Source organism: Plecotus auritus, assembly GCF_963455305.1.
Source record: "Plecotus auritus genome assembly, chromosome: 5".
NCBI lineage: Eukaryota > Metazoa > Chordata > Mammalia > Chiroptera > Vespertilionidae > Plecotus > Plecotus auritus.
In genome coordinates, this window is record NC_137776.1 from 178,649,754 (window position 1) to 178,672,960 (window position 23,207).

Sequence of the window (23,207 nt, forward strand, 5' to 3'; positions counted from 1 at the left end):
ACAAAACATGTGCAGAAGCAGAAGAAAGCCACTTAGATGAAGAAAATGTCCTGATGGAGGACCTATGAGCTTTGTGTCCAGGAAGACTTGAGTTCAACCCTAGCTCCATCACTCATGGGCTATGTAGTTTGAGAGAATAAGCTTCACCTCCTTAAGTTTCAGTTTCGACTTCTATAAAAAGGGTATAATCGCCTAACTCAGGGGTGGTTGTGAGGATTAGATGAGATAATATATAGTGCTGAGCATAGAGCAGAGGTTAAAAAAAAAAAAGGTATGATAACTATAAAAAATCAGATGGAAATAACTTTGACAGTTATGTCAATCCTTAAAGATAAACTGTGTGGATGCATATTAGCCAGAAAACAACAATGAAACTGAGTTCTCTGTGCACACATCTGTAGCTGGAGTTAACATGTCCACTGTGCTCCAGCCTTGGGGCCACTGAGCCTCCGGGGTTTTATGACCACGGCAGACACTGATGAAGCAAGCAATGGACAGCACAGATTATTTATTGCTGTGTAAATTATCCTGAGGAATGCCTGTGATTCCCCAGCATCACAGAGGTTTCAAGGGCAAATAATAAGCCTATTGATCAAAGCAGAAAGCCAAGCACTGGTATCAGAAGAATTCTGCTTTGATTGTCATGGGAGGCCCACAAATCCCCTCAAAACAAACTCAACAAATGTCACAGGCTTAGATCTGAGAGCCAAAGACTCACTGCCAAGTGCTGTTATCCTCCCCGGTTCTAAATACAAGGTGTGAAATCACTTATTGTTTCAAAAAAACATTTGCATAGTGCCTGCCCAGTGCTGCTGCGTGACCTGAGCACTGGGAACCCAGCAAGGAGAAGAATGAATGACTCACTCTGTGTTATACAAACTACAGGAAGTCTTTTCTGGTTTACCAGTAAAGTTTAGCAGCAAACAGTGCTCCATCCCCTAAGACCTCTTAATTGTATGCCTAAGAAAGAAAAAAAAGACTGAAATTCCATATTCTGCGAATGGACATATTGGTTCTTTTGTGCCTTTATACATGAATGATTAATGAAAAAGCTACTGTGGTATTTTGACTTCTAAAACTGCTTCAAGACTCCAAATTAGTAATCCTATATAATAAAAGGGTAATATGCAAATTGACCCTAACGGCAGAACGACCAGAACAACCACTGGACCAGTCACTATGAGGTGCACTGACCACCTCTTGGTCCCTTTCCCCGGCTGGCAGGCTCCGATCGCCTGATGGCCACACATGGCGGGGGTGGGGTCGGCGAGCAGGCGGGAACAGCCAACCTCTTAGTCCCTTCCCCCGGCCATTAGGCACCCATCACCCGATGGCGAACGGGGAACCAGGAACCGGGAACCGGGGATGGGTGGTGGGGGGGGATGGGGCCAGCTGCGGGCAGCTGGGAAAGATGGCCCTGATCGCAGGCCAGGCCTAGGGATCGTACCCGCACACCGATTTCATGCGCCGGGCCTCTAGTAGTACAATAACCATTAGTATCATTAGCTACATTTATTGCGTGCTAAGTGCCAGGAATTGTGCACAGTGGTTTAGACACATAAGCTCACTGAATCTTCACATCAGCTAAGTCACATCATTATGTGTGTTTTCTTACAAATTAGAAAACCGAGGCTCAGCAAGATAAGTGGTTTGCTCAAGATTAAACAGCATGTAAGTGACAGAGCTGAGATTCAAACCCAAGTAGTCAAAAACCCTCATTCCTGACCCCCACCCATCTCCCTGCCAAAGCCCTGGTGTGTTCCTATGGAAATGCTACATACTTTGAAAAGAAGGAAGAAACATGTGCATCATAAAAAATTAGAAGCCTAGAGATATTTATTTCAACCTCCTTGCTGTTACAGCTGGGAAATAGATGCCTAGAAAAGAGGAATAACACGGTCGGGATCGCCCAATTAAATAGGGCCAAAGCCAGGTCTAGAGAACTCCAGTCTCCTTGCTTCCGTTCCATTACTCTTTGATCAAATCAGAAATTGGTGGCATTTTGAAGTGGGGAGAGGGAAAAAGGGAGTCAGCTGTGGTCCCTGACTCAGGAATTCCCCAAATATAGACATCTGGAACTTATAAAACAGTGAAAACAGGGGCACCTCCTTATGACACAGTTCAGTGGAATGAAGAGAGGTTTTGCAGTCAGATCTGGTTTTAATGCTAACTCAACCATTAGCCAGCTGTGTGACCAAATCTCTCTTGAGTTCCATTTTCTCATCTATAAAAAGCTTTCATTGATTTCTCTAGGAGAATCATTTGGAAAAGTGATTCTCCTCTGTGGTCTTCCAGAACTTGGTTGATATTTCTGTATATAACATTGTTCCTTTATTATTTATGCATCTATGTTCTCCTAACGAGCAGGATCCTATTGTCTCTGCATCCTCACTAAAGAGTAAGTGGCTGGCATTTAGAAAATACTTAACAAATATTTGTTGAATGAATGAATATATGAATGTGTAGACTGAATCACTGTACCCATAAAAAAAACATAATGGGTATTATTATTTTTTTATTCTCACCCAAGGATATACTTTTTAAATTGATTTTAGAGAGAAAGGGAGAGAAACATCAATGTGTGAGAGATACATTGATCAAATTAATAGGCAGAAGACCAAACTCAGGCTGCCCCTCCTCCTCACACACCAAAAAAACAAACAAAACGCAGTCTTCCAATACTCCCTATTATCCGTGAAGGGCACAACATACAAAGTTGTGCAAGTCAGATACCTCTCCTTTCCCACACTTCCCATATCTAACTCATTCCTAAGCCATGTGAATTGTTATCTCTTAAATTTCCAGAATCTGTCCCTTTCTCTCAATCTCCACTGTGGCCCTGCCCACCTCTCGGTCTCTTTCCACTCCACTTTCTCTTCCCTTCTTTGTGCTCTGGCCACACTGGCCTTCTTTAGTTCCCTGACCACAACATGCTTCCTCCTGCTGCAGCATCCCTGCCATGTGGTTCCATCTGCCAGGGCCTTCCCCTCCAAAATGCCTCTGATATCACTTTCTTGGGGAATTTCTCCCTAACGCAACTCCCAGGCTGGAATCTCATAAACAGCATTCCTTTCCTTTAGAGCACTTAGCTCAGTTTTTAAGCAAACCTTATTTGGTTTAACTTTTTAAATTTTCTGCCCATTTCCTTCACTAAACTGTGGAACTCATGACATAGAGTCCACATATGGTTCCATGAACCACTGTATACTCAGCAAAGTGCCTGGTATATAGCAAACAATCAATAAATATTTATTGTATACAATGATAAGTGAAACGAGCCAGTTACAAAGTGCTAATACATTTGATAATTTCTTCTTCCCCACAAAACTATGAATTTTTAGGGGGAATAATTAGATTTCTCTTGTACATTTTATCCTCAATACCTAGACCCTAGAACTCCATAAATATTTGCTGAATGAAGCAATGACTGAGGAGTTAAGCCTTCGAGATTAAGCAGGATATCAAGAAGAATGAGAGAGGCATTGCTGACTAAGGAAACAGCAAAAGCAGGCATGGTATCAGTGCCAAGAAGATGCCATTTAAAGAATGTGATATGTGAGGATGCATGGGAGTATAGCTGGGGGGTCAGAATGGGGGTTAGGCTGTATTATTTAGGTAAATGATTCCCAATGATGACTCTAAGGAATATAAATTAGAAGCAGAAACCTACAAATGGGAGAAGAGTAGATAGAGATGGGTAGGCAGACAACAACAAAACAACAAAAAGGAAGGAAGGAAGGAAGGAAGGAAGAAAGGAAAGAAGGAAGGAAGGAGATATACAGAATTCTAATTGCAAAGTTGTCAGAAAGCATCCTATCTAATAAAAGAGTAATATGCAAATTGACCGTAGCTCCGCTATACCCACCAGCCACGCTCACCAGCCAATCAGGAGGGAATATGCAAATAAACCCAACCAAGATGGCTGCAGCCACAGAGAGCAGGATTGAGACTTGGGTTTCCCTGGCAATGGAGGAAGCCAAGCTTTCCACCTGCCCTTGCTGGCCCAGGCCTCCACTCAATGCTACAAAGTTTCAATGATAGAAGATAAATAAAGCCCAACAGAAATGGCGGCAGCCACGGAGCTGGAGAGAGCAGGAGGCTAGGGTTGCCCACGGTGATGGAGGAAGCCAAGCTTCTGCAGCCCTGGCCTGCTTTGGCCTCTGCTTAAGGCTGCAAAGTTTCAATTATAGAAGATACATAAATCCCAACAAAAATGGCTGCTGCCTTCTGCTTGCTCCACTCCAGGCTACAAAGTTTCAATTGTAGAAGATAAATAAATCCCAGATCCCAGGGCCTCTGCTTGGGTTGCCGGTGGGCATGGCCGGCCTGCAAACCACCACAGGCCCCTCGCCCAGGCCGCCCCACACCCCAGGGGAACCCCCACCCTGATCTGGGTCACCCTTCAGGGCAAACCAGCTGGCCCCCACCCATGCACCAGGCCTCTATCCTAATAAAAGAGTAATATGCAGATTGACCATCACTCCAACACACAAGATGGCTGCCCCCATGTGGTCAAAGATCCTGCCCCCATGTGGACACAAGATGGCCACCACAAGATGGCCAGCTGGGGAGGGCAGTTGGGGGCGATCAAGCCTGCTGGGGAGGGCAGTTAGGGGTGACCTGGCTGGCAGAGGAGGGAAGTTGGGGGTGACGGGGTCTGCAGGGAAGGGCAGTTGGGGGGGACCCAGGCCTGCAGGGGAGAGCAGTTGGGGGTGACCAGGGCTGCAGGGGAGGGCAGTTAGGTGTGACCAGGGCTGCAGGGGAAGGCAGTTAGGGGCAAACAGGCTGGCAGGGGAGTGGTTAGGGGGTGATCAGGCTGGCAGGCAGAAGTGGTTAGGGGCAATCAGGAAGGCAAGCAGGCGAGCAGTTGGGAGCCAGCAGTCCTGGATTGTGAGAGGGATCCCAGATTAGAGAGGGTGCAGGCTGGGCTGAGGGACACCCCTGCCCCATGCACGAATTTCATGCACCAGGCCTCTAGTATAATATAAGGTCAAATATTCCTATATACTTTCATGGCAAAGCACAATTACTTGCATCATCAGGGAAGGCTAAATTATGCTACTGTTGCTCAACTATTACTAGTTTGGTTTGTAGTAGTAGCTGGTTATAGTTATAGTATTTAGCAACAACAGAAATGAACATTTACTGAGCACCTGCCATGTATTTTCTTAATTTGATTTTCATAACTACACCCTATTAGGAAGTTTCTATTCTTATTTTACACACGAAAACTGGAGCACATGGGGCTGAAGTGATTCATCCAAAATCAGCCTGATAGGTATTAATGCCAGAATTCAAATCCAGACTATGGCTTTGGATTCCCCACTCAATCACTATGCTATACACTGATTAAGAAGGCAGAGGAAAATGTTAATAAATTTTAGAGCAGTGGTCGCCAACCGGTGGTCTGCGGACCACTGCTGGTCTGTGAGGTCCGAAAGCTTGGTGACCGCTATTTTAGAGGGCTTCTACGAAAAACTATTAAAATTAAGAAAGTTTGATACTAAAGGAGATAAACCCTCAACTATCTACAAAACCCACCAAGTTTCCCAAGGACTCTATCTAGATAGCTGAGGTTACATTGGAATGAAGTGGATCGGTAGTGAACTCCATTGCATGGTGAAACCATCTCTTCTTATATTCTAGATCTGCACTTTCCAACATCTGGCTGCTGAGCCCATGAAATGTGGCTAGCCTGAATGGAGACCTGCTGTAAATAGCAAATAAACACAAGATGTCAAGCATGTGAAAAGATGCGCGACATCATCTCATTAGAGAGTTACACATTAAAACAACAATGAGATACCACTGCACACCTATTAGTAATAGCTAAAATCCAAAACATTTACAAAACCAACTGCTGGTGAGGATGTGGAGCAAGAAGTCCCATGCATTGTTGATGGAAATGCCAAATGTTGTAACTATTTTGGAAGACAGTTTGCAATTTCTTAAGAAAGCTAAACATAGGCTTACCATACAATCCAGCAATTGCACTCCTAGGTATTGGCAAAATGAATGGGAAACTTATGTCCACACAAAAACCTGCACATGAAAGTTTACAGCAGCTTTATTAATAACTAGAGGCCCAGTGCACCAAATTCGTGCACGGGTAGGGCCCCTAGGCCTGGCTGGCGATCAGGGCCGATCTGTGGGGCGACTGGAGGGGCGATTGGGGGGCCCCTGCTGGCACCTGCCTTGGCCGGCCTGGTGCTGCCCACTTGCCAGCCCCGCCCTCCCCCACTCCCCCGCTGGTCACCCCCCTCTGCAAGGCGATGGGGGGGGGTGCGGCCACTGGCACCTGCCTTGGCTAGCCTGGGGCCTGCAGGCTGGGGGCAGCTCCTGAGTTGAGCGTCTGCCCCCTGGTGGTCAGAGCACATCATAGTGACTGGTCGTTCCACTGTTTGGTCGATCTGCATATTAGGCGTTTATTATATAGGATTCCCACAAAGTGGAAGTAATCAAGCTGTCCTTCAATAGATGAATAGAAAAACAAACAGTGGTACATCCTTACAATGGAATATTATTCAGCAATATAAAGAAATGAGTTATGAAGCCATGGAAAGACACAAAGGAACCTTGAAGTGCTTATTACTTAGTGAAAGAAGCAAGTCTGAAAAAGCTACAAATGTATGATTCTAACTAGCTGACATTCTAGAAAATGCAAAACGATAGGGGCAGTGAAAAAAAATGAGTGGTTGCCAGAGGTGAAGGGGGCTGGATAAAGAGATGGAGCACAGAGCATTACTAGGTCAGTGAAAGGATTCTACATGATAAAATCTTACAAAGAGTGCACTCTAATGTAAACGACTGACTTTAGTTAATAATAATGTATCAATACTGGTTCATTGATTGTAACAAATGTATCACACTAATATAAAATGTTAATAAAAAGGAAAATGAGAGGCAGGAAGTAGCTATGTAGGAACTCTATATTTTCTGTGCAATTTTTTTGTAAACCTAAAACTACTCTAAAAAATAAAGTCTATTAAAAATGTTTTAAAATCTTATAGGTAACCAGCCTTCAAAATTACGTGAAAACAGAGCTTAAAGCAAGTTGATTCACATGAAGCCAACATATCACTGGCTACAATAAATGTTAGTAAGATAAACTTCCCTATGGAAAGACATTGACTTAAATTGGGTCAAAAAGAAAACCCTCACAAAATTATTCATCATATCTAAACCTAAAAGGCTGAACACAGATACATTAGACTAGACTAGTGCAAAGAAGTACAAGGGGGAAAAGCTAATTGTACTGCAATAAACAAAAAAAAAAAAAAAAAGGGTAAGTCACAATACAAAAATAAAATAGGGCTGTTTTATATTGAAAAAAGTATAACTCACAGTAAAGATATGAAATGCATGAATCTTTTTGTGCACTGACATATACAAAATGGAAACTGCTGAAATCTCAGGAGAAACTGACAGAAGCACACAACAAAATGGAAACTTTAATCCATTTCTCTTAATCATCCATAGATGAAATAGTTAAAACGTGCAAGAACATGATAGTAATTAAAGATGTCGATTTAATAAATATATATTGAATTCTGTAACCTATACAGAATATTTACAGAATACATAAAATATTTATAAAAATTTATTGTATAGTAAGTTGCAAAATATAAACAAACCTCTAAGCAGAAATTTTATATGCCATATTTTCTGATCAAAATTCAATAAACATGAATCTATATAACAAAGTCTAAATTTAAAAATTCTTCCAAAAAGACAGTTTCCCCTAAAAAAATTCACTGCATCAAAATAAGTAGGATAATAAATACCACATTCCAATTTTGCTCAAGAGCTAACAAAGGAAGCCAAGAATTCCAGCTGAATTCTCCATTCCTTCCCTGCAGCCAAAGCCTACTACCATAAACAGTTTACAAGGCAGAGACAAGGGAGCAATGTTCTTAAATAAATAGTTTTCTTGACGACCAAACTGAAATGAGAGGAAGGGGTTCTTCCCCAGGCAGCTAGCAATTTGGCCCCCTGTGAATGAAGAGCTCCTCCAAAGGGCCAACCCACTGGGAAGATCAAATAAGGACCCATTCCAACACCTAAGTTCAAATAAGCTAGAAAGAAAACACTTGCACGACGCTGATAAGAAATCCCAGGGATTTACTTTATAGATTGTCTTATACCAAACACAACTGAGAAATCCATGTAAGAATTGTAAAACATTTCAAAAGACCATAGTTTCTTTAACTTCAATTCTATAATTCAAATTATAGTTATCAAGCAACTATTAAAAAATGTCAACACACTTGATATACTTCAGGAATATAAATTTTAATAAGATGTACTCAATTTCAGAGGCTTACAAACTAATACAAGAGATAGTCCCTATTTTGGGGGTTCAGAATTGCTAATTATATTGGTTGATCATCCTTTTCCCTATTAATATCTGGTTTGCTTCATTTACTACTTTCTAATACGAATATATTGAAATTTCCCAGTTTGACACTGGATCAGTTAATGCCTCTTTAAAACTCCCTTAAAATAGTTTAGACCAGTGCTCGGCAAACTCATTAGTCAACAGAGCCAAATATCAACAGTACAACGATTGAAATTTCTTTTGAGAGCCAAATTTTTTAAACTTAAACTTCTTCTAACACCACTTCTTCATAATAGACTTGCCCAGGCCGCGGTATTTTGTGGAAGAGTCACACTCAAGGGGCCAAAGAGCTGCATGTGGCTCGCGAGCCACAGTTTGCCGACCACTGGTTTAGACTATGTTGCTAGGTACATACACAGTCAGAATTATTGTATTATCTTGATGGGCTGCTCCTTTTCATTATGTAATCTACCAAAATATCCCTATTGACATGTTTTTGCCTTAAATTCTACTGTTTGATGCACTGCCACTGGCCCCTCTCTCTAGATACGGAATTTAAGTAGGGGAGAACCAATGCAGCGAAGCACTTTCAAGTTCAAACTATGATGTACAAGCATAGAGACTCTACATTCAAGTTCTACATCCTATATAATAAAGAGGTGATATGCAAATTGACCATCATGCCCTTGCACAAGGTGGCCGCCCCCACTGGTCACAAGATAGCCGCCCCTATGTGGTCACAAGATGGCTGCCACAAGATGGCTGGCAGGGGAGGGCAGTTGGGGGTGACCAGACCTGCAGGGGAAGGCAGTTGGGGGCGACCGGGCCTGCAGGGGAGGGAGGGCAGTTGGGGGGAAACCAGGCCTGCAAAGATGGCTGCCACAAGATGGCTGGCAGGGGAGGGCAGTTGGGGGTGACCAGACCTGCAGGGGAAGGCAGTTGGGGGCAACCAGGCCTGCAGGGGAGGGCAGTTGGAGGCAACCAGGCCTGCAGGGGAGGGCAGTTGGGGGCGACCAGGCCGGCAGGGGAGGGCAGCTGGGGGCAACCAGGCCAGCAGGGGAGGGCAGTGGGGGCGATCGGGCCGGCAGGGGAGCAGTTAGGCGTCGATCAGGCTGGCAGGGGAGTGGTTAGGGGTTGATCAGGCTGGCAGACAGAAGCAGTTAGGGGCAATCAGGCAGGCAGACAGGTGAGCTATTGGGAGCCAGCAGTCCCAGCTTGTGAGAGGGATGTGATTGCCGTTTTATGGATCGGGATCGGGCCTAAACTGGCAGTTGGACATCCCCCGAGGGGGTCCCAGATTGGAGAGGGTGCAGGCTGGGTTGGGGAACACCCCCCCCCCCGCCAGTGCATGAATTTCGTGCACCGGGCCTCTAGTTTAAAAAATAATTGTTTAATGAGGAATAGAATCTAGTGATTGAGAGAAAAACCAAGCCAATGACTGGCAACAAAGAAAACTAATTCAGACCAAAGGAAATAATGCAAAAACCTCGGCAGTGAACAGACCAGGAATCAAATCCTGACTCTGCCATCTCCCACTGGTGTAACCTGCAGCAAGTAACAATTCTCCTATGCAGAATGAGAGTCATAATGCTCACCTCACAGGGAGCTAGGAGAATTCAGTGAGAAATCAGGTACAAAACGCCCAGCATGGTCCCAACTCATGGTAGGTACTTAATAAACATTAGTTCCCTCCCACTAACTCCCATGCCACTTTTATCAGCAAGCCTCATAAAAAGGTTTGAAACTGCAACATGCATTTTCCTCATGTCTGGATTCACAAACTTATCAGTGTATTTACAAGTAGGTTCTGAGATAAGCCTGAGATACACAGGTCCAAGATCTGGTGAGCAACCTGACCTGCATTAGTGTGGGCGTCTGGTTCCCAGGCCAATGCCTAGAAACACTGGGCCCGAATGCAGTATGGGTGGCCAGGAAACAGCCAGAAACTAGAGCAGCCAAAAAGAGGAAGGATTACTTGAGCTTCGGCTCCCGTCCTTCGCTTGTGTACTGCCAACAGATGAGCCCGATGAGGTCCTGCACCCTGGCGCTGGCCATTGTCACCACAGTCATTGGCAGCAGTCTGTCCTGGCTCGAGTGTAAGGGGAGGTAGACATCGATCTTCTTGGTGGCTGTTGTGCCTACATGACCCTGTGGACAGAACACATGCACGAGGGTAAGGCATACACCCATGGTCCTACAGACCCCACCGGGCCACAACTACTGCTCGCCAGGGCCCGAGTGCAGCACAGCCATCTCTGGTCCTTTCTGCACAGACCTGCTTATGAGCCTGGAAAGGTCCCTCAAGTGGAAACACTGTCTAGTTTTAAGGTTTTTTTTCTTTAATATTCATTTTCTAACGGTCTAATTGATCAAATTTTGCCAGCAGTAAGATAAATGAGTGCTACAATTAAAACCAACAAATCAAGATATGTACACATATAATACCTTAATAAAAAAAATAAAAAATAAAAAAAATAAAACCAACAAATCAGAATGGTGAGCAGATCTGATGTTTAGTGGCAGGAGACTGGCTTTGCTACTTATTCAGTGTGACCTTGGAAAAGTCACCATTAGACCTTGGCATCAGCTGCCCTCCCTAAAAATTGCGGTCTTACTCCTTGAGACCTTGGGAAAAGCTACATGGGAAGGTGCCATACTTTCTGAAGAAGCTTTTAAGCCTGTAGCACTGGATCAAAGGGCTTGCCTTCTCAGAGACTATGGGAGGCTAATTCTATAATGTAGTACATCTGTTTACTTCAGTCATCTGCTATGAAGTTCAAGGGTCCCTGGTCTTCCATTTTTGCTCTAACCATCATACTACACTGCCAGTCCCTCCCAAACACCTACTCCTCCTCCCTCCCAAACCTCTCACTCCCCTTTGGAACTCCAGCACTAATTAAATATTCCTCCCAGCCCTGGCCAGTGTGGCTCCATTGGTTGAAGGCTCAGATGATATGACACCTCCTCAGAGAAACCTTTACTGATAATTCTATAGAAAGAAGCCACCCTGCCAGTGTGGCTTAATGGTTGAGCGTCAACCCTTGAACCAAGAGGTCACTGGTTCTACTCCCGGACAGGGCACAAGCCCGGGTTTCAGGCTAAATCCCCAGTAGAGGGGGGCGGGGGGGCATGCAAGAGGCAGCCAATCGATGTTTCTATCTTTCTCTCCTTCTCCCTCCTTCTCTAAAAATCAATTTAAAGAAAACATGTTATAAAAAAAGAAAGAAACCCTGACCACAGCTATTCCCACATATATCCTGTTCATTTTCTTCATGGCATTTAATAATTTTACATTATGTATCTGTTCAAGTATATCCTTAGTGCATGCCTTCTCCACTAGCCTCTGAGTTCCATGAGGGCAGCTATAATAACGTCTGCTTTGTTTACTGCCCCATACACAATGGCTAGCACTGTGCCTGCATGAAAAACTCTCCCCCCAAAAATCTGTTGAACTGCAAAATGAATGCATAAATAACTTAAATGACTACCAAGATACAAGATAGAAACTCAATAAATGCTAGTTTCCTCCACCCATCCCTCTTGCCTTTCCTCTACGGGTCTATTTCCTGGAGGCAGATGGAAAATGGAGGTACCTGAGCCACCAAGTGGTTCCAGCTTTAACAGGGTAATTTTATCATTCCAAGGCAGAAAAAAAAGATCAGAACTAAGGTAAGGAAATACATAAAATCCGTTTAAAAACATTTGAAGAGAAATTCCACATCTCTTATAACCCAGCATCTAATATTAGACCCATTGATTTTTTTTTACTGAATCTTGTCTCTATGTTATAAAGCAAATAATAAAAAAGCAATTCTCTTACATAATGCACGCTCTCTTATGCATCATACACATGCACACACTCACACCCATGCATGTTTTTCAGCCTGAAATAATTCCAATGACTAGCAAAGACATCTCTAAACAGCAAGTGTTTGGCCTTGTCAGGCAGTTAACGGGATAAAATTAAAACAAGGACAAGCTTTCTGGAGTGGGTTTGTCACCCCCTTATCACTCTTCTCAACCTCCTTTTCACACCCCGCCCAGTTCATTGTCCTTGCTTTTCCTTCTTATTTCCCTTATTCCTTCTCCTTCCTCTGAAGAACTAGAGCTGAGGGACATAAGAATAACAATATCTCAAAATAGGAAGGTTCAATGAGATGACCAATGTGAATATGCTTCTCAAACTGTAGAGTGCTTTGGAAATGCAGAGCAGTATGCTAGAAAGGGCCTAAGTTTTAAAATCAGACCCATTTCTATCACTCAAGCCTATTACAAGGTTACATGAGACCAAAGATGGGTGCTATAGGAGCCCTAATAATGAGTTATTATTATAACAAGAACAGATATTTATAGCTGTTAAATAAATTCTGCAAAATGTTAGCCTAAATTACCTCATTTAACTCTCACAATCCCTATAAGAGGTAGGGTTCTATCATTACCCTCATATTACAGACGAGAAAACTAAGGTGTATAAGGCTACAGGCATCTACTCAAGATCCCATAACCAAGGTGGAGGAGGCAGAATTTAAACCCAGGTCTGTTTGACTCCAAAGCCCCTACTTCCAACATCAATGCTTTCTTTCCCTACAGTCATCATAAACCAGTGGTTCTCAACCTTTCTAATGCCGCGACCCTTTCATACAGTTCCTCATGTTGTAGTGACCCCCAACCATAAAATTATTTTCGTTGCTACTTCATAACTGTAATTTTGCTGCTGTTATGAATCATAATGTAAATATCTGTGTTTTCCGATGGTCTTAGGCGACCCTACTAGCGGTTCTCAACCTGTGGGTCGCGACTCACAGGTTGAGAACCACTGCTATAGAGCCTAAGACCATCAGAAAACACAGATATTTACATTACAATTCATTAACAGTAGCAAAATTACAGTTATGAAGTAGCAACAAAAATAATTTTATGGTTGGGGGTCACCACAACATGAGGAACTGTATTAAAGGGTCGCGGCATTAGAAAGGTTGCGAACCACTGTCCTAAATGAAATCAATTCCCACTTTCAAAGGTTTGGAAATCATCTCCTCGCCTCTGCTCACAATGATTCAGAAGTGTGGCCTAAAGCAGTCTCCTACGGGGGGAGCTAGCTCTGAGGGGCCGGCCAAGAACTGTTAGGGGATTAAGATTCCAGAGAACGTCTCTATTTCAAGTTGACTAAGGGCACTATTGTTAAGGAATGATACTCCTATGAATCCCTTTATCCTCTTTATTTCACAGTGAAATAGCAAGTGTGGGGAAAACTATGAGAATAAATATGGTGGATGCTTATTAAATGAAAAAAGTGCTTTATCTTTTTAAGTCTCCTAATTCCATCTTGAGGCACTGACGATGGGAACGAGTGCCTTGCACAAACACTGAAATTACATATTTTTTAATAAGGAGCCTCTTCTGAAAAACTCAAGGCGGTGGCAGTTAGCTCTTTCTAATAGTCCCTGTGTTGCAACATTTAGAGGGAATCATCTAAAATATAAAACAATCCATCAACATAATAGAAAGTAATTAACTTATTAAAAAAGAATAAGGTGACCAAAGGATTAAAAGTATTCATCACACATCAAGGCAAGCCATATTTCAAAGACCCAACATCTTACTATTAAAAAGCAACTAGCAATCATAGTTCCACTGCATGGCAATTTATGTTTCCACAATATGGAACTAGGGAAATGGAGGTATAATTACAGCATAAGGGGTCGACATAGAGATAGGGAAAACTGGTTTAGCACCATCTTTCTCAGTCACTCATGCACTCAACAAACACCCACTGAAACGCCATGCTGGGCTCTGAAGACAAAATCAAGCGAGATGCAATGCAGATCCTCATCGAATTCACTGTATGCTGGAGGTCTGCATTGTACAACGTAATAAAAAGCTTCAAGAGAGAGGAGGCTGTCGTGTGAGCTCAGAAGCAACCAAGACCAATGGGGGCCTCCCTCCTAGATAAAAAAATTTGCCCTTCCATCTAATAGAACCACTAACCAAGGAAAAGATGCTTACTGTACTTAAACACCGACTACACCAATACACAAAAAGTGAATCGAGTTCCTCTGAGACATGGGATTATGAGTGATTTTAATTTTCTGCTTTATATTTTCTGCATTTTATATAATGAGCATGTATTATTTTTATAATTAGAGACAAAATAGTAAATATTATAATTATGAACAGAAGAGGCAATAAAAAGAACTACCACAGAGGGCTTAAGAGTGTTGAGAGAGAGGATCAATTTTGAAAATGGAGCCTATGTTAAGGCATCCAGCATAATTTATTAAGAACACACTAGGTGCCAGGTGTTGTGACAGGCTGTTGAAAAAAATGTTTTAAAATGTAATTCAGAAACCTTCCTATGGCAGGTTAAGTGATTTTTATCAAAGAAAATAAAAAGTAATAAACCCGCAAAGAGCTGACAAACTCGGATTTGAACAACTCTCTCCAGCAGCAGCCCTAATCAGGGAATGCCCCAAATTCAGGTTTTAAAACAAAAAAAGTTTGTATTCCCTGTAGCAAAACTATTCCTCAACACAAATGCAATTCATGAACATCAGCTAGACTCCAGAGTTCGTATCACATGGCCTCTCCATGACTTGATGTCTATGCAAATGCAGCCAAATCTCAAACTCACCATGTCCAAGACCTATTTTCTTCTTCATCACTCGTCTCTCATTCAATAGTCCATCTCAGTGAAGGCTTTCACCACCTACTCTGGCACTCAGTCTAGGAAACTTAACTCCTCTTTCTGTCTCATCTACATCCAAATGCCTCTGCAACATCTCTCAGATCTTTCTCCTCGCTGCACTGCCCTAGTTCACTGCTAGAGTATATTGAATGGTAGTTAAGAGTACAGATTTGGGGTCAGCCAGATCCAGGTTTGAACCCAGACTCTGTCACTTCTTTAGCTGCCAGACCTTAGATGTTGGGTAACTAACTACACCTCTCAGAACTTCCATTTCCTTACTTGGAAAGTAATTAAGATATATATAATGCCTGGTACATAGTCACTGATTTTTCAAAAAGTGCATACATATCAATAGAATGATCAATATTGTTTTAAGACATGATTTTAAACATCTGCATTATATTACAGCAGGTAGTGATACTATCAACATATTCCCTGGTTGTTACACTGTTTCTAGTATTTCACTATTATGAATAACTGTCTCCTAAATATTCTTATGTAAATGTATGTGCACATTTTCCTAGGAGTAGATTACTGGGTCAAAGAGTATGAATGCTTTGTGGCTTATAACATATACTGTAAAAGTTTACTCTTTTTTTAAAAAATATTTTATTTTATTATTTTTTAAAATTTCTTTATTGATTAAGGTATTACATATGTGTCCTTATTCCCCCATTTCCCCCCACCTCCCATTCATGCCCCCACCCCCCTGTTGTCTGTGTCCATTGATTAGGCTTATATGCATGCATATAAGTCCTTTGGTTGATCTCTCCCCCTTATACCCACTGTCCCCTACCTTCCCTGCGGTTTGACATTCTGATGGAAGTTTACTCTTTTGAAAAGTGTCTTTATATTAATCATGAAATGTCGATGTTATGAATCATACATCATTGAATTAATAATTAGTCCATAAGCCCTGGCTGGGTGGCATACCCCACCCAGCATCGTCCCATACACCAAAAGGTAGGTGGGTTCCATCCCCAGTCAGGGTGAGTACGGGAGATAACCAATTGGTGCTTCTCTTCCATCTGATCGCTCTCTATCTCTCTCTCTCTCTTTCCCTCCCCTCCTCCCTCCCTCCCTCTCTCTCCCTTTCTCTCTCTTCCTCCCTCCCTCCTTCCCTTCCTTCCTCCCTTTCTCTCTCTCTAAAATCAGTGAAAACATATTGTCAGGTGAGGACTAAAAATAAATAAATTAATAATTCATAAAATGTAAAAACCTTAACAATTTAAATAACTTCTAATATATAGAATGTGAATAGGTACAGAATTGCAATATATAGAATTTTAACATGATGAGTTAAAATATTACAGCTATACTAGATTTTCTCCTTTGTGATCCCATTAATTAAAATATGCACTTCGCTGCTTATCATAAAGTTAATTTCAAAATTATGTACCTGATAGTTTCCAAAATAGGGGAAGTAGGAAGAATAGATGGTATTCAGTTCAAAATAATCTTGAATTAAGAAACATTCATATCAAGTGAGGTAGCTAAGTTAAGTCTTAAGGAGAGAAGGTTCAGTTAGCAGTGCTACTTAACATACACGTTTGTCAGTAATAAATTGAGTATCAGATCTCAAAACTGTTGCTAAGTGTTCAATTTCTCTGTCAAGGGGAAGAAACAAAAAGGACAGACAGCTTGGCTTCTGCAATTAAAGAGACAAAAAGCAGGCGGCATTATTTCATTAGTCACAACTGCACAAGCAGATCATTATATGTAATTTTAATGCAGAAATAAATAAATCAGTGTATCCAGACAATGTAATGATGCAAACTGATAAAAGGGTTATTTGTAGCCTTCAAAAGTTAAAACTCTCTTAAAGGAATGGCTACAGTTCCAGCCTGCCAGTACCTTTCCTCCCCGACTCCCTCAACAAGGGCTTGTCTTCTACCAATGGCCTGGTCTTTAATAACAGACTCGGTACAGGTGTCTCAAATGATCATTACTCTGATGATAAATAAGGGATTTCATTTGAGTAAAGTGATTCCAAGCAAAAGCTGGCCTAAATCTGGTCGAAGCCAGGTTTAACAGACGGAAATAAAGATGGTCTAGATGAGGTGGAAAAGAAAAGCCGAACACCAGACTGCAGCATGCTGCTCTCAGTAAGTGCTACCTTTATGGGTGCGGGGAAAAATCCCACTTTTTTACACTCAAAATGGTAGCACTAAACTTATGAATAGATGCTGAATAAAATCCTATGACAGATCCATTCAGAGCTAGGATATCCTGCAGTGATATCTTAACCCTCAATAAATCTGGAACGCTTAAAGGCCATTAAATTAACATTTCCCTGATCTGGCACCTGTAGTCAAGTTAATTTGTCAAAAACATTTCTACAGTTTGTCACTGGACACAGTATTTTCTGACAAGTTAAGTTTAAAATAAAATTGACAAAAATCTCATTAATTTCTTCTGAATCACCAACCTTGGTTCCATTAAGCTTTTATTATTAAGAACGTCAACTGTCACTCTTTCTTTAACAAGGTCAAGTTCTGATCTGGGTACCTCCAGGATCCTTATTGCATTAATAGGAGCCAGTGAGGTAGTGCAGCGTGGCATTAAAAGAATAAGTTGTGGAACCAGAAAGACCTGGGTTCAGTTCTCAGCAGTGCCACTTACTGTGTGTCCTTGAACAATTTTATTTAACCTCTGAGTTACTATTTCCTTATAAAAGTACCTCCTTATGGAGTTTTTAAAAAAAGAATTCAATGAGATTATGCATGTAAAGCACTTTTATCACTAGTCCACAGTAAATACTCAAGAAATGTTAGATGTTTAATAGGTTTCCTTTTTCCCCAGCTTATTTACATTCATAGACTTAAAAAAAAAATCCTATTGTCATTACAGACTTTGGAAGCTGCAAGGAATTTTAAGGGTCATCCCCTTTAAAACATTTCCCCCAACTGGCTGCCCAAAAAACCTTCCTAGAGCAGCCGTCACCAACTAATGGTCCCTGGACCACTGGTGGCCCGTGAGGTCCGAAAGGTTGGCGACCACTGTTCCTAGAGCATCTCCACTGATGAGGTCCCTGCCACCTTCTGAAGCAAACCCTTTGCTTCTGTCTTCAGTAAAACAGTTTTGACGGCTAACACGCATCTCTTTCCATTTTACATACACTCTCTCGGCAGATTTCACCCGCTGATCTTAGTTCTAGCCCTCAGAAAATTGGAACTAATCTACCTCCACTTCCACAGACATCCCTTCATGTAGACGAGGACCTCAAACAAGTAACTCAGTTACTAAGATCATTAAATGAGCCAGACTATAATCCTTTTGAGAGTACAACACAGCATAGAAAATATCATTTCCGTTAGTCCTTCTTACACTAATGATTTTCGTAATTTTTCTTTCTACAACATCTATGGTAAATGTAAATCTATAGTCCTGGACGCAAAACAGGAAAAGGAGTTGTTGCTCTCAGGAAAAGGTTTTCTCTACTTAAAATAAATCCTCCACATTTTGACACTCTGACAATCTTATTTCACTTTGGGACAAAATAAAATGCCTAGAGCTATTGGCTTAAACAAGCTAACTGTTATCAAATGAAGTTTGAGTAATAGCCTCAAATAATATTTTTTTTGCAAGATATCAACTGAAAAAACTAGTAATCATTCATGTTCAAATATAAGACAGAAATTTTACCAAAGGGGTGGGGTGGCTGAAGGAAAAGAAATGAAAGCCTGCCCATACTGTCCGTTTGCACCATCACGGGTTATACTTGCTGCGTACCTCTTTGCCGTCTACAGAACTGGTCTGGACCTGGTCCTGCCAGCCTTTAGCTGAGTGACCTTTGGCAAAGCCCATAACCTCTCTGAAAGTCAATTTCCTCAGTCATAAACAGAGATGAGACCATCACCTCAAAAGAATAACAGGGCGTATAAAGTAAATATCAAGCATTTAAAATGCTCTGTAAACTGCAAACTGTTATACAAATGTCAATTATTTCTTATTACTGTTACTTAAGCTGTTGCTCAGGCCAGGCAGATCTTTGGACAAAATGTCCCTTCAGACATCCATGACTTGAGAAGTGGAAGCAATAGGGACAAGTCCCTATCTCAATCATTAGAGAAAAGGGCCAGAGCATTCTCTTCTGGTCCAGCTCAGGATGCTTACAGCATGTACCAGGAGGTGCTTTCACACAAGTACAACCCAGCCATCTTCAAGCATAATAGAAGCTAAGTGTCCGTTTTGAATTTCATAGCCATTGTGGGATTCTTTAGATCATTAATGTAACACAGCACTTTGCATTTAATTATACAAACAATGACTTCTATAATGATGATAATATCAGGGAAAGGTAATTTGCATGAACTAAGCCCCATCACCTAGGGTAACTATAGGGACCTCTTCATTATTAAATCATTTATATAATAAAATCAATATGCTTTAAAAGTAAAAATAGGTTTTTTAAAACCATAAAGAAGAATTACATGTTTTAAACGCTATCAATTATTGTAATATAATGAGTCTTTTTAAGATTTAACATCAACTTTTAAAATTAAAACTCAATGGAGACTGTATACTTGGCTCCATTACTAGATGATGTATCTCTAGAAAAGGTTATAGTACAGCCATTATCACCCTCCTAAATTATATGGAAAATTTGGTATTACCCTCCAACTACCCCAAGGACAATTTAATTCCAGAGATAGTGAAGTATTTTAAGAACATAAAATTGTATAAATATTGAAGGAAATAATTCAGGTGCATATATTCATTTCTTGCAGGGTTTTAGTTGATTAAATATTATAAAGATTTTAAATGTTAATATACAACTTAAAATGTTTTCTATGTACTTGATTTTAAACAGTTTTTAAAAACCCACAAATTTCTATACAGTAGTAGGTTCATGACTGTTTTATCACTTTAAGAATCAATGTTCCTTAATGATATAATTCAAAAATTTTACTGAATCATTATTTAGTAAGTTATAAAAACTTCTTAAAATTCATTGTTCATGCACATTTAGCTTATCCAAAGTTAGAATGTAATTTGCCTTGGTGCAAACAGGCTTACTACTTTCTTTGCTCAATCAGTGTATGTCTCCACAGTAATTATAATTAATTCAAGGCCCTGACGCACCTCCTAGCAAACAATGTAAAAACATCAGACAAAATGGAAATAAATAGCTTTACATTTCTCCAATTATGACAGTCACTTTCATCCTCAAAATGCACATGTAAAATAACTGGGTTAGGTGTTGTTCTATACAGGAAAAGGCCATACAAATAAACTACACCTCTGGTGACCGAGAAAGACGGTTGTCTGCAATAGAAAATAAAAATTTTTCACACTGCGAAAACAATACAACTGCAAAGGGCCCACTGAGAAAGTTTGCATTTAACAGTTTGCAGATGCTTGTTGAAATATAAAGGGCAGGAAGATAAAGAAGAGCTAAATTACTATTTATCCAGAACTAAACTTCCTATTGGGAAGAATTACTTCTCGTTATATGCAAAATTTACAATTGAGAAGCAGTTCAAAAAGTCCGACTATCGAGCCTTTATCCTACATGTCTCCCAGATACAATAGAAGAAAAAAAAGTAGTAAGTGGCAGAAAACTTTATTTGTAAAGCTGAGAGGAAAACAGGATCCCCTGGCTAACACGGTCAGTACGGAGCACTTTAAAAAATAAAAAGCTCTGTGTGTGCCGCACTATTCAATTAGGTAATCAGCCCGCAATACAAAGTACAACAGGCCGGCTTCCGAGCTGACAGCCTGGTAGGTGAGGCCAGGCACAAAGAGCAAATTCCTGTGTAAGCAGCCCTTTGTGTTCCCACGGAAACTCCCTCTGAAACTGGCAGATCACAATTGCTGGCTGACATTTATTGGGCACCTACCAGGGTCCAAGTACTTTTCGGTGCATGATCTAATTCAATATGCCCAACAGTCCTATGAGGATTGCTCACTCCCTTTTAAAGCCGAGAAAGTTTTCAGTAAGTAGGCTCTGCTCCAATTCCCTCAACTAGGGAGGGATCAAGATTCTAACTCAGGTCTGATCAACTGCCAACCCCTACCCTTTCAGTGAATCCAGGCTTGGGTAGAGCTAAGTACTTAGGAAAGGCCATGTTGCAGCTATCGTGTCAGAACTGGGAGACCTGGTCTGAAGAATCCTTCTAAGTTTCAGCAACTCCTCTCCTGCAGCCTCACCTGCCACACGCACTTGCAGCTATGTAGGGACTGCTGGCACTGAAGGGGGCATCGGGACAGCCGCTTCCAGAAGCAGTTACCTCCTGTGCACAGGCAGAAGGCAGAAACTGTTTCCGCTTTCCTTGGTCTTGGGCATATAGAAGGGGCTCAGAAAACCTCACTATGTTTCAGTGGTAAAAACGCAAGGAAACAGCAGCTCCTTGAAGAGTAGGCAGAACCCTCTGCTTCAGTTTTCAAAAAGCAGTGGTCAAGTACCAACGCACGGGCCTCAGAGAATCCCAACTGTTGGAGTAAGAGTCTTATCAGTAATTGTGAGGTGTATCTGTTACTAACTGTGGCTACCCAGGTGGCAGTACCCAAATGTGCTTTGATAATGACAAAGGAGGAAAATAAGAATTTGGTCCTTGGAGAGACAGGCAAGCAGCTTAAGACATGGCATCAAGCTCCAACAAAAGCAAAACGTCTGAGTTAGACAAAGGCCCAGCTCAGGTTGCAACCCTCTGCCGAACAGGCAGCATGAGGAACTGACAAGTCACTCAGGTACCAGGGTCTCCTGGGTTGCTCCTCAGCCCCCTGGCATTATTTCCCTCCTGTTCATCCTGAGTCTTAGTCCAATCTCCTCTGAGGTCCTAACTAAACCAGACACAGAGAGAATCGGGATTTTATCTTATTAAAATAGATATGGCTAATTTGTCTTTTCAAATTCATTTTAAATTAAATTGGATTTCCTCGGAAGGCTGCTAGGTCAGTTCCCCTGCTGCGAATGCAGGACAAAGGTTAATTGCACGCCCTTCACCAGCTCTTCTGCTCTCCTGGGCAGGCTGATAACCTGCCCTGGAGAGGTGGGAAGGCTTTGGTTTATTGGGAGATAATGTTGCCATTAGAGCCATTTACCATTATGCCAAGAAACATTTTATTTTTTAACTAAATAAGATATGATAGCAATAACAAGAATGAAATGCAACGATGTTACCAACTGATGGTTAGTTCTTCTAAAACACAAAACATAAAGAATAAGGACTTAACCTATTTGCTTCCCTAAAAGGCCCCAATAGAAACAAAAGTACACACCCTTCTGGAGTAAACCGTTTTCCGGTTCCAGTGTAAAAGTCCATTAACATTTTCACTTAATTTATCTCATTTAAACTGTCTATGTTCATGAAAATTTAACCCAGTAATTCCCTGTTATACAAAGCATAACAAAGTATGAATATTTAAATACAATGTAAATAAAACACTTTATCAATTATATTTTTGTATTCTAAATTAGTGACTTCACTTAGCATGCCTGCCTTGCACAGCACCACACTATTTTTCAATTAAAGGTCCAGATGTTTCAAAGGCTCCAGTAGGCAACGGCAGTTATGAGAAATGCTTTATCTGCATTGTAATCATCACCACCACATCAGCTCCAGGCTGCATTAACATACTCATGTTTTATTCCAGCTCCCCTTCTAACAGAGCAGGTAATTATACAACACAGCAGAGAAAACACAATCCTAAGAGCTGGACAATTTCCTTATAAGTGTCCACCTGAGCAACACATTTTCACACATGATCTTAAATTTGGGGGGAATTGCTTAGTGAGAACATTGACTATTCAGAATAATTTTTTAAACAAAAAGTGAATCACAGACATATCAATTTAGCTTCAAATATTATCAAAATACAAGATGGCCTGCACATACACACACTTATGTATACTGAAAATCAACTACAAATTTATGTGAAAACCGTTATCATTTGTTACAGTCTTAGCTATTTCTTCTCATTTTTGATGCCAGTGTTGTCTCTTGAACAAGGCAATTCTATCTTTATTCTTACCATCCAAAAATGACAATTCACCTGGGATGAGACTGAGCAAGTATAGCAATTATCCCTGTGCCCATTCAATAAAAAGTAATAAGGGCAGAACAAAATGCAATGCTGACAGCTGCAACAAAAACGTTATTGCATTTATTATTTAGTTAATTAAATGACTCCCCTACCCAAAAACGGAAAATAAGAACCTATGTTATAATAGTTCTGTAA

At 41.2% G+C, this 23,207-nt stretch overlaps 1 protein-coding gene across 7 annotated transcripts in view; it reads right to left on the reverse strand.

Annotated features, from left to right (window-relative positions):
* MAPKAP1 (MAPK associated protein 1) overlaps positions 1–23,207 on the reverse strand; it is a 197,901-nt gene that overhangs the window by 112,399 nt on the left and 62,295 nt on the right. For all 7 annotated transcript variants that reach the window (XM_080669694.1, XM_080669697.1, XM_080669695.1 and 4 more), the window contains one exon: positions 10,314–10,486. In XM_080669694.1, the coding sequence (XP_080525820.1) occupies positions 10,314–10,486 (173 nt within the window). The remainder of the gene's footprint in view (positions 1–10,313; positions 10,487–23,207) is intronic.